This window comes from Dipodomys spectabilis, unplaced genomic scaffold (assembly GCF_019054845.1).
Source record: "Dipodomys spectabilis isolate Male_0828 unplaced genomic scaffold, ASM1905484v1 ptg000092l, whole genome shotgun sequence".
NCBI classification, from domain to species: domain Eukaryota; kingdom Metazoa; phylum Chordata; class Mammalia; order Rodentia; family Heteromyidae; genus Dipodomys; species Dipodomys spectabilis.
The window spans coordinates 7,458,867-7,476,456 of NW_024870769.1; the positions used below are offsets into that span (position 1 = coordinate 7,458,867).

At 40.3% G+C, this 17,590-nt stretch overlaps 1 protein-coding gene across 1 annotated transcript in view; it reads left to right on the forward strand.

The window, feature by feature from the left end:
* Chn2 (chimerin 2) overlaps positions 1 to 17,590 on the forward strand; it is a 328,228-nt gene that overhangs the window by 280,429 nt on the left and 30,209 nt on the right. The window contains exon 7 of the mRNA XM_042685079.1: positions 9,964 to 10,041. Coding sequence (XP_042541013.1) covers positions 9,964 to 10,041 — 78 coding nt within the window. The remainder of the gene's footprint in view (positions 1 to 9,963; positions 10,042 to 17,590) is intronic.

Below are 17,590 nucleotides of genomic sequence, written 5' to 3' on the forward strand. Positions count from 1 at the left end.
GGGGGAAAACTCAGAAACAGCAAACATATTAACATAAGTCTCAATAAAACAGCTAGAGATATTACATGGCAAAATCTATAATAAGAGCATTGCAACAGAAATCATACCAGATTATTTATCATCTTTTAACCAAGGCACTTTTGCCCATTTTGGAGCCTACACAGGCCCTAGAACCTGAGTGAAGACTTGAGTGAAATGGAGTGAATTCTAGGGACCATCCTTTGATAGTGGCCATTTGTCCCAGCAGTATAATCAGAGTAGAAGTGGGACATGTCACGCTATCAGAGACAAAAGTCTCTCTCCCTAGGGCAGAACTTAGTTCCAGTGTGTACCAGGTCAGCCACTGATACTCCAGGCTTAGATGGACAGGAATAAAAGCAATATTGCACAATTTCAAATAGCACATGGGTAGAAAATATGCCAGGAACCACCCTGGCCTTTGTTCAGAAGTCATGGGAATGTGTCTCCAATTTAGCCACCTGCCTTTATTGTCTCCCTCCTCTTTTAGGCTTCATAACTACAAGCAAAGGAAATAGCGAAGTCTGTCAGGGCCATTCTTAGGAAGAACAAAGTAGATGGTTTTGTAGCAGAAGAAAGTGTTCAGCACACATAGGAGTAAACAGGACAGGTTTAGTTGTGTTTATACAAGAAAACTACCCTTTTGATTATTATTTAGCAGTTTGGGCTGAATGAATATTTGACTTGGTTTTCCTACTTGCTAATAGGAAGGCAGGACACATCTAGAATACCACAACAAAATCCAGATTGGAAATACTCTTGAGTTTTTATGTTCCCTTCAAAGCCATTTTAGACCCTACATAGAACAATACATTTATTAGACAGTGAATTCATGTATTAACATACAGCTGGTACACTCTTTTTCGAAGCATCAAGAATTTAAGTGTAACCCACAGAATGAAAATAAATGATAAAAATAGGTTCCTTACTGCCATCATGAATGAATGCCTACAGGTCATATCTATGTGATTCGGATGCAAGCAGGTTTTTAGTTTCTATAACAAAATGCTTGAGAGAACTCTTAAAGAGGAACATTTATTTTGGCTCACAGTTTCAGAGGTTTCAGTCCATGGTCAGTTAGACATGTCGCATTGGGATGACTGGCAAGGGAATTTATTGTCATAGAGAACATATTTTTTTTTTTTGGTCGGTCGTAGGGCTTTGAACTCTGGGCTTGGACGCTGTCCCTGCGCTCTTCAGCTCAAGGTGAGCGCTCTACCGCTTGAGCCATAGTGCCACTTCCTGTCATAGAGAACATATGGTAGAAGAAAGCAGTTCATTTCATGGGAGCCAGGAAATAAGTCCTAATAAGGGTATTCTCCAATGACCTAACTTTCTCCCTTAGACCCCACCTCCTAAAGGTTCAACTCCCTCCCAATTTGGCTTCAGGCTGGTCACCAAGCTTTTAACACATGAATCTTTAGGAGACATTAATGTAATTTTCATATTAAGATGTAATATTTTGTAGCTTTGGGAAAATATTTTGTAAATCCAGGTTATTTCTCTATCTTAGCCTCCGAGATCTGTGTATGGGAAGTAATGGATTAAAGACAAAAGAGATCATGGTGATTGAAGAACTGCTAAAAAAAAAAAAAAGTGAGGGATGTATGTTTATTTTTCAAGAGAACTTTCCTGAGTGTCTAGCCAGAAATAGTATCAGGTTACTTACGAGAGAGCTGGAATAAATACAAGAACTATGGGTCTTTTTTAAAGGTGCTTTTCTTAAGTTTTGAAAAGTTTGTTATTAGGGGAATGAACCCCAAGATAAGTATTCAAATTTTTTTTCCTTTCATGCAATTGTTTCTAACATATTTACAAGAGGATTTCTTTGTTGATTTGTATGTCCCTCCCCCACGGTATAACCTCTGCTTTCACTGTATTTGATGTTGGTATAATTTGTGGATGGGAAGGGAAAAAAAATCATTTAACTAGGGATACAGGTGGACCCATTGCAACAATGAGATGTACAAGTCATTACGTCAAAAATGAACTTTACAATTTTGGCCGGTGGGGTGGGGGGAGAGGGGGAGATGGGAAGGGGAAACAAAGGAGGAGGCAACAATGCTTGATAAGAAATGTACTCATTATCTTGCCCATGTAATTGTAACTCCTCTGTATGGTATTCTCATAATAAAAAAAAATTTTAAAAGAAAGGCATTTTTTATGAACACAGAGGAAAAATGAGTCCTTGGACTACTGATGTACTATAGTGGAGTACCCTAGATTTTTATGAAAGAACATCAGGAAGTCTGATTGTAACCCAGAGAACATACTTCAAATGTTTTCATCTATGGAATGAAAATAATGACACCTATTCTTCATAAAAGAAAGACATAATAAACATGTAATCCCTAAATACAGAGTACTACTTTCAGTATTCTTCTAGCTCAAAACTTAGGCCACCTAGGGACTTTGACTCTGGAGCTTACTCTTGATGTAGCCCTCCCCCACCCACTCAGTTTCTAGTATTTTCAGTTCCCAGAAATTGATCTTCTGGCCCAGAGAAGACTGCAAAATGTGTGGTCCCTACATTTTATATATCAAAAGCTAACAGGAGTAAACTGAATAGATAGTGACGGTAACAAGTCTCTGTAGTGATTTCCTGATCCTCAGATATTCTGTAGCAATGGTTACTCATTTATTTGACCTGTATATGACATGAGATTCCTAATTATGATGAAAGGCACATATAGTACCTGAGCTCATAAAGCCTACAAAGCTAGTGGGCTCCTAGTTCATAACTTTAAAATCATACCAATAGAGGCTAGTTAAAAATTCTCAGTGTGACAGCCGAAAAGTTGAAAGAAAGGCCAGAAGAAGGAAGGAGCCTCTACAAAGGCCCATCAGCCATGGTATGAATTTTTATTTATAGCTACATAATCTATGAAGATTTTAATTGACATGATGGGTAGGGTGCTGTGAGCATGAAGAAAAATGTAATCACTCAGGCCTAAGCACTGTCTCTGAGCTTACTTTGCTCAGGCCTAGTGCTCTACCATTTGAACCACACCTCCACTTCTGGCTTTTTGGGTTGTTAATTGGAAGATAGGTCTCATGGGCTTTCCTGCCAAGGCTGTTTATATACTACAAGCCTCATCTCTCAGCCTCCTGAGTAGCTAGAATTACAGGTGTGAGCCCCCAGCACCAGCATTGAGCATGTTTTGTTTTGAGGGCGTTTTTTGGGGGAGGGGCAGTTAAAAGGAGGAGGTAGTGTTTGTCTATCTAGGTTGATTCAATTATCAAAGTTGCAGCTCCAAGGATAAGTAGAAAGTATAAAACAAGGGTCCTCTACCAGCATCACCTGGAACTTATTACACATGTAGAGTCTTGGTTCTGGCCTGATATGGACTAAGGAACAACTCTGGGCACAGAAGCCTGTGTCTCATTAAGCTCATTGATAAGAGAAATCAGCAACTATGCTCGCCCTTGGCTGTTTCTCCTGTGAAAAGAGGTGGGGGGATTAAATGAGCTCCAAGTGTGCTCAGGACACTAAAAAATTACCATCTAAACATTTAAGATAATAACTCCTTAACTATTTAAAATCATTTTTAGGTCTGGGAAAGTGTCTCAGTGGTAGAGCGCTTGCCTTGCATGCATGAAGCCCTGGGTTCCATTCCTCAGCACCACATAAGCAGAGAAAGCTGGAAATGGCACTTTGGCTTAAGTAGTAGAGCGCTAGCCTTGACCTGCAGAGCTGAGGGACTGCGCCCAGGCCCAGAGTTCAGGCCCCATGACCAACAAAAAAATAATCATATCAGTTTTATATAATGGAGATGCCAAATATACAGAAAATGATAGTATAGTAGAAGAAAGTAAAGGTCAATGATAGTTTCTCCACCCAGAGTTAAATGTTCACATATCTTTTGCAGCTTGATGTGGGAGAGACATTTTGCTGTGTTTTCTCATATTCTCTATGCGTGTCTAATTATAAAAGTGGAGATTAGATATGATTCTGCAGCTTATTTCTCACCTAACACTCCTTATTACATGTCATTTTATTTTTTTTAATTTTTTATTGTAAAGATACTATACAGAAGGTTACAGTTACATGAGCAAGGTAATGAGTACACTTCCTATTGAGCATTTTTACCCCCTCCATTGTTTTCCCCCTACCATCCCTGCCCTCCCTACCTTCCCCGAGGTTCTTTTTTTTTTAAATTGTGATTAAGTGATTACATAATTTCCCAAATTTCACAGTATTGTGGAATAATGATGCTCATTTAGAGTCACAAGTTCATTCTAACTTTCCTGGAGCAAATTGTCTATCACAGTCTATAACAAATAACAGTGTACACATATACACCATACATGTGATCAGCAGCATGGGGATATTTAGTAGTGGTTCGACCAGAATTACATGTCATTTTAAACAATTTGGTTAATACATAATATGCCATGACATATTTATACCACGATTTATCTAAATTTTCCCCTATATTGAATGTTTTGGCTTTTTCTCATTTCTAGATGTTATTGTTTTGACTAATATCTCTATTTCTATTTGTCAATATCACTATGTCTATGCATACACACACACACACACACACACACACACACACACACACACACACACACACACAGAGTCTATTTAAACCTTTGTCTTAAGACCAGCTTAAAAGAATCCTACAAATAAAATTAGTGGCTCAATGCACTTGAACAGTTTAGTCTTTTGATATGTTGCTAAATTTCCCCCCAAGCAGAGGCCATTTTGCATAAACTTGAGCAAGATATTAGCAACTTCTCCTCACAACACCCTCTCTAGCATGAGTAATACTCATTTTCTTTTCATTCTTGGTCATGCGGCATCAGGAGCCCAAAGTAGCAGACTGGTAGTTGCAGACAGGTTTTAGCTTGGGTTGTCAACATCTAAGAGAGATTCATACTGAAGACACAGAAGTATGAGCGACCTGGGAATATAACCACTGGAGTTGGAATCATGAAAAAGACGGTGCAAGGACTTATGAAGATATTTCCAACAAACCCTCCTTAAAATGCAGTGCCCAATTCACTTGAAGTCAGTGAAAGAATTGTAGATTGATGACAAAACAAAGCACCTTTTAGAAAGTTCTACTAAATACTACGAATGCAGCTGTTGGTTTTGCCTAGAGGCTAAGAGGTCTTTCCAGAAGCCAGGTGGGAAGAGCCACCTGGTACTGGGTTATTAATATCAGAGCAGATAGAAAGGCAGGCCTCTTCCTGCTCCCATACCATTTTTTGGATAATGCACAGGCCCGATCTCTGTTTACCCTGGTCAGCTCACCCATTAACCCAGCCTAAGGCTTGGGTCACCTCACATCATTTCTTCTTCTTGTTATCTGACTTTTATATTTAGGATCTTATTCATAGAAAGGAAGGAGAGAAGTTAGAGGAATTAGAAAGCAGAATCCCAACCCTTGTAAATAAGAAAAAAAATAAGTACTGAGTTTATCGCATCATTTATTTGTAGTCTCCTGTACTTTCTTTCCATGGCATCTTAGTAGTGCCGGCTTCTGCAGGGGAGTCTGGGAGCGTAAAAGTGCCTCTTTACGAATAGGCTAGGAATAGTAATTGATACTTAACTGCTGGATAATTTTAAATATCAGTATTATTGGAATGAGAGGTAGCTTTGATAGATTTTACATATGCCCAGAAAAGTTAAAAACAGATGCTTAAAAAAAAACACTTTATACCAGTATGTTTTATGTAGCAGTATTTCCAATAGGCAAAGGTGTAAAAGGCCAAATGTCTATCACATGCTGAGTGAATCAACAAATCTTGTATATCCATACAATGAATTACTATTCATCAGGAAAAAGGAAAAAGTTATGATGAACATGATGACTTAAAAGAACCTTGAAACATAATGTAAAGTGGAAGAAACAGACATGCAAAAATCACATATTGTGTGGTTCTTAGGTAATAAATATTCACAATACACGAGTTTATATAGAGAAAAAAAGCATGATTCTGGTTACCATGGGCTAGGGAGAAAAGGGGCTAAGGCGTGACTTCTTCTGAGCACAGGTGATCAATTTGAGCTGATGAAATGTTCTGAAACTAGACAGTGATAATGGTTGAAGAATATTGTGAATATACTAAATATAACCAGATTATAAGTGAACATGGGTATAATGGTAAATTTTATGTTATATGTATTTACCACAGTAGGTTAATTTTTGTGGAGTAGGAAAAAGCATAGATGTAGCTAATAGTGACAATGAAGGGCTGTCACTTACCACCTGTATGACCTTATTATGGTTTGAGCTCTGTTTCCATGCCTTCATCTGTAACCTAGAGGTAACTGCAACAGAGCTCACCTTGTAGCATTTTAAATCCTCCTGAGTCAAAATATTCAAGATGGTTAGCATAATATCTAGCACATAGTAATAGCACTATAAATATTTGTTATTAATGTAACTCAGTTACTCTCAACTAGAGGCAATGTTGCCTTCCAGGTAGCATTTGGCCATATCTGGAGACAGTCCAAGAGATCACAGTTGGGGGCTCAATTGACATCTAGTAAGTAGAGGCAATTATTCAATGAACAGAACAGCCTCTGAAACAAGGAATAGTCTAGCTCAAATATCAGCAGTCCCTAGGAAAACCCCCAGTTTAAATAAAACATGTAGAGAAATATGCTTCGTTTCATGAGTGTATAGATAAAAGTAGGCCAGGTAAAAATTTCTGTGAGAACATCAGCAAAAGGACTGCATATCCACTGTGTATTGAGAATACTGCCTTTGACGTTGTAGAAGATGTAAAGAGGACCAAGGAGCTGTTCTTGAGGGGCTTAGATAAAGAAGAGCTCTGTGTGAGAGTGTGTTCTCAAAGAGGGAAGATTTTACCAAGAGATTCTTGTAATCATTTTTCTGTAATAAGAGGGTCACACCAGGTCACACTCAGTAATTCACTGTCATGCCTATTCAGTGCTAACAGCCCCTGTGGAAGACACCAGAGAACAGTGTGTGGTTCCTGCCCGTGGCTGAATGTATCTTGTGTTTGGGTGAATGCTATTGAATCAATATCTCAAAAAGAAATCACTGTCACCAATAGATGTAAAAATTACTTATTATAAGTAAAGGCACAGACGTAAGAGAAAATACTAAATCTCTTGTATTCAACTACCCATTTACAAAAAGGAAAAAGAGATCCTTTTTTGCTCTGTTATTTAAAGAGTTAGTTTATCAGATCAGAAACTAATGTTGTAGAGTTTTTCTAACAATGTGACTGATCAACCATCAAAAAGTCTTTCTGAATTTGTTAACAGTGAAGTTTTCGAAAAAGGTCTCATTTCTCAGCTCCATCTTTTCTTTTTACCGTCAGGCTTAAGCCTTTTCTAGGTATGCCAAGCCTCTGCTTAGTCCCTTTCAGGGCCAAAGTCAGGACTAAGGAGTCAAATGAAACCAACCAGAGGGCAAAACCCTGGAAGTTCAGGTGTTTGGAAGTTGGTGTATGGGAAATGATGAACTGAGAATATAGTGGAAGAAATATGCTGTATATGTGCGTATGCTGTTATTGGGGTTTGAACTCATTTGGTTTTTTTCTTTTTTTTTTTTTGTTCAAGTCTGACATTCTATCACTAGATCTACAACTCCACTTGCAGATTTTTTGGCTGGTTACTTAGAGATAAGAGTCTCATGGACTTCTCTGTCTGGTCTAGCTTTAAATCATGATGCTTAGATTTCAGCCTCCTGAGTAGTGAGGATTTCAGGTGTGAGCCCACCAGTGCCCAGCTCTTCCTAAGCATCTTACTTAGCTGCTGCTATGGAGAGGAATCTTATGAGATTCCATATAGGAAGGAAACAAACTGAATTATGCATAGGCATGTCACAATGAGTTTGCTTGCCATGGGGAGAAAGATCTATTACTAATTGCTCTAATATAAGGCAGTGGTGCGTATCAGAAAACTGTAGGTAAAATACTGTAATTTCCAAGGGCGAAGTTGGGGAGTTTAGGTGAAATGTAAACATGTAAAAATGGTGTTGAAATACTTTCCAGGACAGAGCAAACTATAAAGGGGGCAAGTTTACTATGTCAGAGATTTTTGTAAGATTTGTATAGGAAAATAAGGTAAGTGTATATACCGGGATAAGTTCATGAAAAAAAAAAACCCCACAATGCTAGGACATACTTAAGCCATGGAGAAGCATTAGCATATTCCAGGCAGAGGAAAGCATTGTGCACCTGTATTCTAAGGTAGGATCTGAGTTACAGTGGGAGAAGAATTTGGGGAGACTTGACCAGTGTTTCAGATAAAACATGACAGATGTGATAGGACAGTGTTTAGAAACTCAGATGCTACTTGAAGATGTTTGGCATTATAGCACTGGCTCTGCATGACCTTGGGGACATTATTTAACTTCTCAGAGCCTCAATCTCTTCAGCCATTAAAAGGGATATAAAACCTTGACCCTTGGAGCCATGTGCTGAAGTTTACCTAAGTAAGTGCATTTAATGCGTTCTGTGCATCATCTGGCACAACATTAGCTATCATGTTCAACATAAAACTAGGCTGCCATTTATGATTGAAGATAACAAGAGGATATAGTGGAGAATGGATTTCTCATACATAAGGAAAGGACGGATCCTCTAGGTTGTTTGGAAGGGCGTTAATGAGTTATGGAGCTATGTCTCATAGTAGATAGAATGAAATTTATGGACTATCCATATCCACAATGTTCCAGCCAGCTGCATTCTTTGTAGTTTGATCTTACCAACTGACATTAGCTGTAGTAAAGTCCACTAACAGATCAAGAGCACTCTCAAGACATTACACTTTCCCTACTTTTATTAGTGAAGAAATCTAGGAATAAAAGCAAGCCATCAAATGAATAATGCTTTTACAAGCAGGAAAAGCTATTTGGATAGGCTGAGGCACGATGAACAGAATGAGCATCAGAGTTGTTGGGAAGAAAAACAACTGTGATGTTGCAGTTTAAGTTAGGGAATTGTCTTTGTGGGAAATTAAAGGGAATTGTGGGAGGAAAGGGAGAATCGGAAACATGGGCGAGATCCTATAGCAAGACATACAGCCTCTTATTCTGTAACTGAACTGTAGAAGCCAGAGCTGAAGGGCTTTGCTCTTCTACAATGGCCTTATCCATGCTCAGGTGGTTCCAATTTAATATATGCATAAGAATAAAGATGGAGCTTTCAAGTACTGGCATAGATTTTTTTTTAAGGGATGAAGCTTTATCCCTACAAGATTAAACAATCACTGGGGGTTTAAGGTCTAATCTGCTGGGGAGTTCAGCTAAGGACAGGGTTCAGAGACCCAGAATAATTGGATACAGCTTCCGACTTTGAACATCAAGGGTAACCCAGGGGTGTGTGTGTGTGTGTGTGTGTGTGTGTGTGTGTGTGTGTGTGTGTGTGTGTGTGAGAGAGAGAGAGAGAGAGAGAGAGAGAGAGAGAGAGAGGGACAGACAGAGATATGCTCATAATTAAGAGGTTTTTCCTTTGCAATGATATTGCCTTCCCCTGCTGCCTCCTTGGATCTTCAGTGGCTGAGTGGATATGGCTTCTGGGGGGTTGCTGCGCATATGAATGTGCACTATTGTTCCAGGCACATGCCAGCCTTAAGAAATAGCACAAAGCAGGCCCATCTCTATTGAGCAGCAAAGCCTCCTCCATCACTCAAACCAGCCCTTTCAGGTCACATGCCTGAGGCCTCTGCAGACAGGACACAGCTGCCTCAAATCTGCTGCCTAACATTAGCTGTGTGACTCAAAAGCACGGACAGTCCAGAGCTGCCCAGGATCCAAAAGGAAAACCAGAAAGATCTGAGATCCAAGCACTATGTTCTCCCAGGAACTGTGGCTGGAAAATGAGAAAAAATGTGCCATAGTTCGGAAATTGAAGCCAGGCAGGAAACGCCAAGAGCTGCTGGCTGTGGCATTGGGGGTGAAGGTAGGGGTGAAAAATGTCTTTCTTTGGCCCCCTCTCAAGATTTTTGCCTGTTCACAGATCTCCTCCCTGGTTCGAAGGGCCGCCCTCACACACAACGACAACCATTTCAACTATGAGAAGACACACAACTTCAAGGTAAGGCTCTGCATCCTTGCTTCTGGGGGTGCAGGGTGGGTGCAGGGTTGTGTGGCGTTTCCATCTGATCACTGGTGATAAAAGCAAGAGACAGCAAATCCTTCTGTTTTCCATATTTAGCTGCATACTTGACCACTGTTGCTTTGCCTCAATTCAAACTGGAGGCCTTAGAAAGCAAATTGTTCCATGCTTTTGCCTGGAAACACCTACCTAAATATATGTATTAGGGAATCAGGTCTGCTTTATCTTCCTGTGTCCAGTGAAAGAAAAACAGGGCATGCCCAGTGAGTGGCATTCAGAGATGTTCTGAGGAAAAGCCTTTCAGTACTTTTCCACTCAGAAGAGCAGTAAGAACATGGCCATCTCCGAGAAGTGAAAACATTGGCCGTTTACATTTTATGTTTTGTCTTTTGTTTTTACGACTGCTAGCTCACTCCCTTTGTTTCCATGCAGATAGTTGTGAAAGTAAATGGAGATTAGAGAATCCCCCCCAGTGGCTTCTGTGTGTAGTCCAGTTCAGGGGCAGCCTGGCCAAACGGGCCCTGCTCACCAGACCAAACAAAAAAGATAGGGAGACCTAGAGGGAATTTAAGTGGACTTTCTCACGTGTTATCTCCACTTTAGTCCTGCTCTTGGAGATAATATCTGCCCTTTTCATCCAAAAATTATGACCTGCTTCCTTGGCCCCATTGTGTCACATCAAAAGTGCTGGTAAGGAAGCTGATACCAACTTGCCCAGCTTGAGTCACTAGCAAGGGAAAGACACAAGATGAAGTTAGAGACTCATCCAAGCAAATGCACTGACAATTTGGACATGAGAAAGACTGGAGATGAAGGAGCTAGGAAGAAAAGAATAAGCAGAGGAAACAGTGGGAATGCCTTCTGTTAAACGCTCAGGTCCTTCAGGATCAGAAGCTTGAGTGATGGTTGGAATGAGATAACTCTTCAAAGTGACCAGGGAAACTGATTTTTCTCCTGCTGTTTTCCCCATCCTTCTATAAAAACACACTTTCATATTAGACTTGTTCGTTTCCCTGCTTCCGTTTCTAAAAAGCAAGTTGCTTCAGGCATTTGCAAGCTATCCTTGAACTGCAGAATGAAATTATTCACCCTGCACCTTAAGATTAGGGTAAAGAAATAGGTTAGATAGGATCTCTTCCATGCCAAGACTTGATATTTTTCCCATCACCAAATAGTTACATTTCTAGCTTACAGCATAAAAAGTCATTTGTTTCCTCCTTCCTGTTTTCTATTTTCATCCTCATTAATTTTGGTTTTGCTTAAGAAAATATTTTTCTGACTTTTTGGCCAAAATGCCTGACTTTTGTATCCTGTGAATGTACTACCAAGTATGAAAGGGTGGATCTTCTTGGACTTGTAAACCTTTTCCTTCCTCTCAAAAATCACAGTTAGTTTGGCTTTGCAATACCCTTATAATTAAGTCCTTACCATACTGTTGTGTGAAATGATTCTGTATGTATCTACTGCACTTGAGTTGATGTCAAAAACACACAAGCAACTTTAGTTTATGTGTGATAACTTTCAAATCAATGTCAGTCTTTTTAATCCTCAATCTCTTAATGAGAAATTAATCTGTAGGACATTTTAAAACAAAAAAGCTAGTTGGGTCCTATTTCTTCAATTTGCTAGACTAAATATTTAACACTGAAAATATGTGATATATTAAATATTTGTCATTGAAACAGCAACTTTAAAAATGTTTACATAAGAATTCAGTATTTATGCCATGTGACCTCTTATAACTTCCAACTATTGAAAGAAGAAAACACAGAGAATGGACAAGTTGTTTAAGAGGGATAAAAAACTCAGACAGAAGCATGGCTCTTCCATGTTTTTAAACCAATAGCTTTGAAACTTAGCAGACCCTGGAGTAGCTGTGGCTTTCAGTAGTACTGTGTGTGTCAATGTCCTTGAATGTGGCTGCTACCACTCTCTGTCATTCCTGTCCATTCTACCCTCACGTTCTTTCCCTCTCTTTGCCTCCAGCTATAAGTGGAATCTTTGCATAGTCTTTAAAGAATAGTCTAAAGGCAGGTTCATGTTATAAATACAGGTGTATGAGTTTAGGAACAAGCCATTCATAATCCATCAGCTTGGAATTTGTTTTTTTGTTTTTTGTTTTTGTTTTTTGTCGGTCGTGGGGCTTGAACTCTGGGCCTGGGCACTGTCTCTCAGCTCTTCAGCTCAAGGTGAGTGCTCTACCACTTGAGCCACAGTGCCACTTCCGATTTTCTAGCAGTTTATTGGAGATGAGAGTCTTATGGAATTTCCTGCCGGGGCTGGCTTTGAACTGTGAACCTCAGATCTCAGCCTTCTGAGTAGCTAGGATTACAAGCATGAGCCACCAGCGCCCAGCTGGAATTTGTATTTTATGTGTCTGTTTTATATTGGCGTATTATTGATGTTGACTTTGAATATTTTTATTGAAAAATTGCGGTTGTAATTCAGGTTACTTTTGATATTATATATAAAGCATAGAGTAAGTGTTCAGTAAAAAGAATTAATAATGCCATCTTCATATTTATCAACTACTAGGCTTTGTTTACTCCTATTTACATTCTTTTCCAGTTTTCATTATCTTTAAGTAATTGTACAGAGGTGTTTCAAGTCAACACATTAGTTTATAAGTACAGTGCATACTGATCAGTGTCTGTCTATAATCTTTTTTTTTCTGTCTATAATCTTTACAGAGGTTCTAATCTGCCAGAGGAGCTTATTGTCTGATTCCATAATGAGATTCTTGGCCTATTCCCTCAAGTGAAATTCTTCTCCCTTGCACTACCTAGCAACTTTTTCATGATAAATGAATAGAAACTCATAACATTATATAGATTGGGAATCTGAAGTTCTTAGCCATTAATTTCTCCTAAGAATAGTGCTTATCTCCTGTGCTTGCTTTTCAAACAAAGTCTAGAAAAATTCAGAGGGCAAAAGATTTGGTGGACAGATTATTTCTTGTAATCATTCTACACTTTGCAACTTTACACAATATTTGCTCATGAAAAGCCTGAATTTTCTAGGGCAAGAAGCATTTGTTGAGGCAATGGTGAAATTAACAGACTCTAAAATGAAAATTGCCTGTCAAGAGCAAAATACATTAACTACATTCCTCTGCTGGCTAGGAGACTTTCAAATGGACCATCCTAATGACCTCCGAATTACTTCAGGACAGCAAACTTTAAAGCCCCAATCATCTGGGTGACTGTCCTCTCTGCCCATCTTAGAACATGATGAGGTAGTGTAGCTGCACAGATGATGTCTGGGCCTTCTCCTTCTCATCTATTAAGAGGGAAGGTTTATCCCAGGTACCAGTGGCTGGTGCCTATAATCCTAGCTACTCAGGAAGCTGCAATCAGATGATGGAGGTTCAAAGCCAGCGTAGGTAGGAAAGTCTGTAAGACTCTTTTTTGTTTTGCGGGGGGGGGGGGGGGGGGTCCGGTTGTGGGGCCTGAACTCTGGGCCTGGGCACTGTCCCTCAGCTCTTCAGCTCAAGGCTAGCACTCTACCACTTGAGTCACAGCGCCACTCCTGGCTTTTTTTCTTTTTGCTTATGTGGTGCTGAGGAATCGAACCCAGGGCCTCATGCATGCAAGGCAAGTGCTCTACCACTGAGCCACCTTCCCAGCCCCTCTGTGAGACTCTTGATTCCAATTAACCATCAAAACATCCAGAAGTAAAGGTGTGGCTTAAGTTGCAGAGCAACTTCTGCCTTGAGCAGAAAATGCTAAGGTTCCAAGCCCTGAGTTCAAGCTCCAGTGCCAGCAGAAAACAAAACAGCAACAACAAAAGAATACATGTTAATCAGTTATCAGGTCTCTGGCACTTTGTAATGAGTATGAATTTGGTGTAACTTTTTTATTACTTTATTATTCATCCTATTTACATCTCTCACTTCTGTTGTTTATGCCTTCGGTTTTCTCTATATATTTCTTGTTTTCTGCCCTCACATCTTCATGTTTCTCTTTCATCTTTTCTTGTTAAATAGACTTATCAGAATGAAATAAATCCTGAAGACTAATTTCTTTTAATATCTATTAGCATGTAGGCAAATGGTTCTCATCTGTTTCAAAAATAGGTAAATGATTAAGATCGTTTTTTTAGATTTAGGCTATTGTATGCATATTTGCTTCAGCTTACGAAGAAAGTTGTTTATGAGAACTGTCCTCATTTCCTAGCTTGGTCATAACCAATGGCCACATACTTGGTGGCTTAAAGCAACAAAAGTTTACCTTCCTGTAGTTTTGGAGTCCAGTAATAGGAAAGCAAGGCATGGACGGAAGGGAAGGAAGTCTCTGCTTGTTCTGCCACCCTTAACCAGGAAGCCACAAAGAGGAGTAGGAGCTCAGCTCAACCCTGCATAGAGAAAGGAAGGAACCTAACATATAGAGGAAAGCAACTACATGAGAAAAGAGAGAGTCAGGTAGACCAGATGATGAGTAGCAGCTGATGATGATCCAGGCATGGGAAACAGAGATCTCTGAGCAGCAATTCTATTACCCTGCCTGCTTCCGTTCTCAGCCTGACCAGTCTGCATGTGTCTGTATCACTCTCCCTCCTAGATCCACTCCTCTACCCCAGCTCTTCCAGGACACTCTTTCTCTCCACATGGAATAAAAATGGACAGTAGAGGCCCACAATGTGTGAATGCCAACAGTCAAACACCCTATCCTCACTCTACCCAGTACTCCTGATTCTTCGGCTATCCTCTTTTCCTCTACCCTCCACTCCCCTGCTTTGCTTTTCTCCACAGTGATTCTCATCATGGTCAGATGTTTTTACTTATCTGGTATCCTGCTTTCACATGATATGTAAGTCAGACTTTGTGTTATGGTGACTCAATACTTGACATAATCAACTTGAGAAAAAAACATTAAAGCTCAGTTTCAGAGTTGTTGTTTTTTTTATTTTTTTGTTTTTTGCCAGTCCTGGACTTGAACTCTAGGTCTGGGCGCTGTCCCTCAGCTCTTCAGCTCAAGGCTAGCACTCTACCATTTGAGCCACAGCACCACTTCTGGCTTTTTCTGCTTATGTGGTGCTGAGGAATCGAACCCAGGGCCTCATGCATGCAAGGCAAGCACTCTACCACTGAGCCACCTTCCCAGCCCCTCAGTTTCAGAGTTTTAATTCATGGTCTTTGGCTCCACTGATTCTGTACCCATGATGAGACACAATATTATTGTGGTTCAAGAAAGTTACAGAAGCAGAGAGCAAGAATTCAGGAAATGGCCATGCCAAACTACCACTTGAAGATCGCACACCTAACAACCTACTTCCTCCATCCAGGCCTCATCTTCCCTCTCTGTGTCCTTGCTATCCCTGCTTTTCTCTATTCTTCTCTTTCCTTCCCACTCTCCTTTTGCTGCAGTGGCCACTTCATTCCCTTGTGCAGTCTGGGCAGCAGCATCCTGTTCTCTCTCTTCATAGAAATGTCTTAACTTAGCCCAGAATTTTCTCCAGAACAAGACTGATGATAAACTTTAGTGTATATATTTTAACACCAGCCACAATATCCCAATTCCAAATTCCCAGAAGGATCTGACTGGAACCAAGGTGCTGTCCTACTCAGGTGATGCTGGCCACAGACTTATGCCTGTTAACTGTGGAGCTACTGTGGGAGGCCTGGGAGTGGATACCTCCTGCATCTTTGTAAGGGAAAGGTCTTCTCTTGGGCAGGTCTCTCAAATGTATCAGCACTGATCTTTTTCCATGTGTCTTGAAGGTTCCTTACAACTTTACACCAGAGTTCATTTTTTGGGGGGGGTCTGGTCTTTGGGCCTGAACTCTGGGCCTGGGTGCTGTCCCTCAGCTCTTCAGCTCAAGGCTAGCTCTCTACCACTTGAGCCACAGCGCCACTTCCGGCTTTTTTCTTTTTGCTTATGTGGTACTGAGGAATCGAACCCAGGACCTCATGCATGCAAAGCAAGCGCTCTACCACTGAGCCACCTTCCCAGCCCCCAGAGTTCATTTTTTTTGCCATTATGTTCTGTTTGAGGCAAACCATAAGTTACGTGGAGTACAGGTATTATTATTTTTATTATTATTAATATCAATTACTGTGAGCCCAGACATTTTGGAGTGAAGTTTGGATTTTCTGTCTTTCTGGGTTTAAGGAAGAGCCTCTGCCTCTAAGCTAGTCCTTCATCCAGTGTACTGTCACCATTGTGTTATGTTGAAGCCTTAGAAACATTGGGAAACAAGTGAGGTTCATTTTCAGCATCACACTCAGACCTCAGGCCTCAGCTGATTCTCCTGTCTGTTGGCTCATTCCACTGAATGTCCTCCCGAGACCTGCTGTCCCTTATTTCCAGACCTCAGCTCTTCCTCCGCTTCATTCATTGCAGCTTTGCTGTCACTGATACACAATATACTTGATTTGAAACATCACTTGATTCCTGAGAAAGCTATTTAAGAACTTGCTCAGAGTCTCTTTCCTTAGGTCTCTGTAAGTCGCTTACGATTTACGATTGTTCCACAGATGGCACCTGTGAGTCAGCTTTCTGTCACTGTGACAGAATAGGAGAGAAAAATCAACTTGAAAGGAGGAAAGGTTTATTTTGGCTCACAGAAGTTTCATTCTATGGTTGCTTAATTCCATTGTTTTTGAGTCTGAAGTGTGGCAGAACATCATAGAAAGCATGGGGCAGAGCAAAGCCTGTTCATCTAGTGGCCTCCATGAAGCAAAAAGAGGACCTAGAGTTCCTTGTGTGGCTACTCTGAGTTTGTTCCTTCTTCTACCTTACTTTTGGAACACTTTGAACCTACCTTTACTCTGTGTCTAGTACACAGTGTTTTATGATTATTTGTTCAGATGCCTATCTACAAATATTTGCTCCTTGAAGCGAGTATCTCTGTATTAGTCATATTTAATTTCCTGCACCCACCTTTAGTGCCTGTTTCATGGGGCCAGGGGAAAGGGTTGTGTAAGAAGAGGTAGAGAGTAGGATGGGGAGACAGAAAAGGAAGAAGAAAGGATGAAAAGAGAGAGAGAGATGGGGAAGAAGAGGAGGAAGAAAAGTAGTAGGAAGCCTTATGTCCCCTGCTAGGTTGCATTTCCAGTTACCTAACTTCCTCTAACTATGCCCCTCCTCTGAAAGTTTCCACCACTTCCCAATAATGCCTTTAGTTGGAACCAAGCCTTTATTGTATGATCTTTTAGGGAACACTTGAGAACCAAACACAAATAGTACATGCCTAATTTGAAAAGAGCTCATTCATAAAATGACAGGTTAATTAATCAAGTAATTTTGTTTTAAATGGGTCTTTTCAAGACCAAACAGCATATTACTTTTATCCAAAGGAATCATATTCATGTCAGGGATTACGATCAAGAGTGGAGACACTTTTTGGAATAGAGACTCATGTACATGGGTGTCTGATCTGCTTACCAGGACCTAACTTAAAGTTTATAATTTGCTTTCTTGGCCAGCCTGATGACAAGACACTATCATAACTGTGCATAAACCCTTCACAACCTACAGGACCCATGAAAACCGTGCTGCAATGCACAGCTTGGGCTGCATACTAAGAA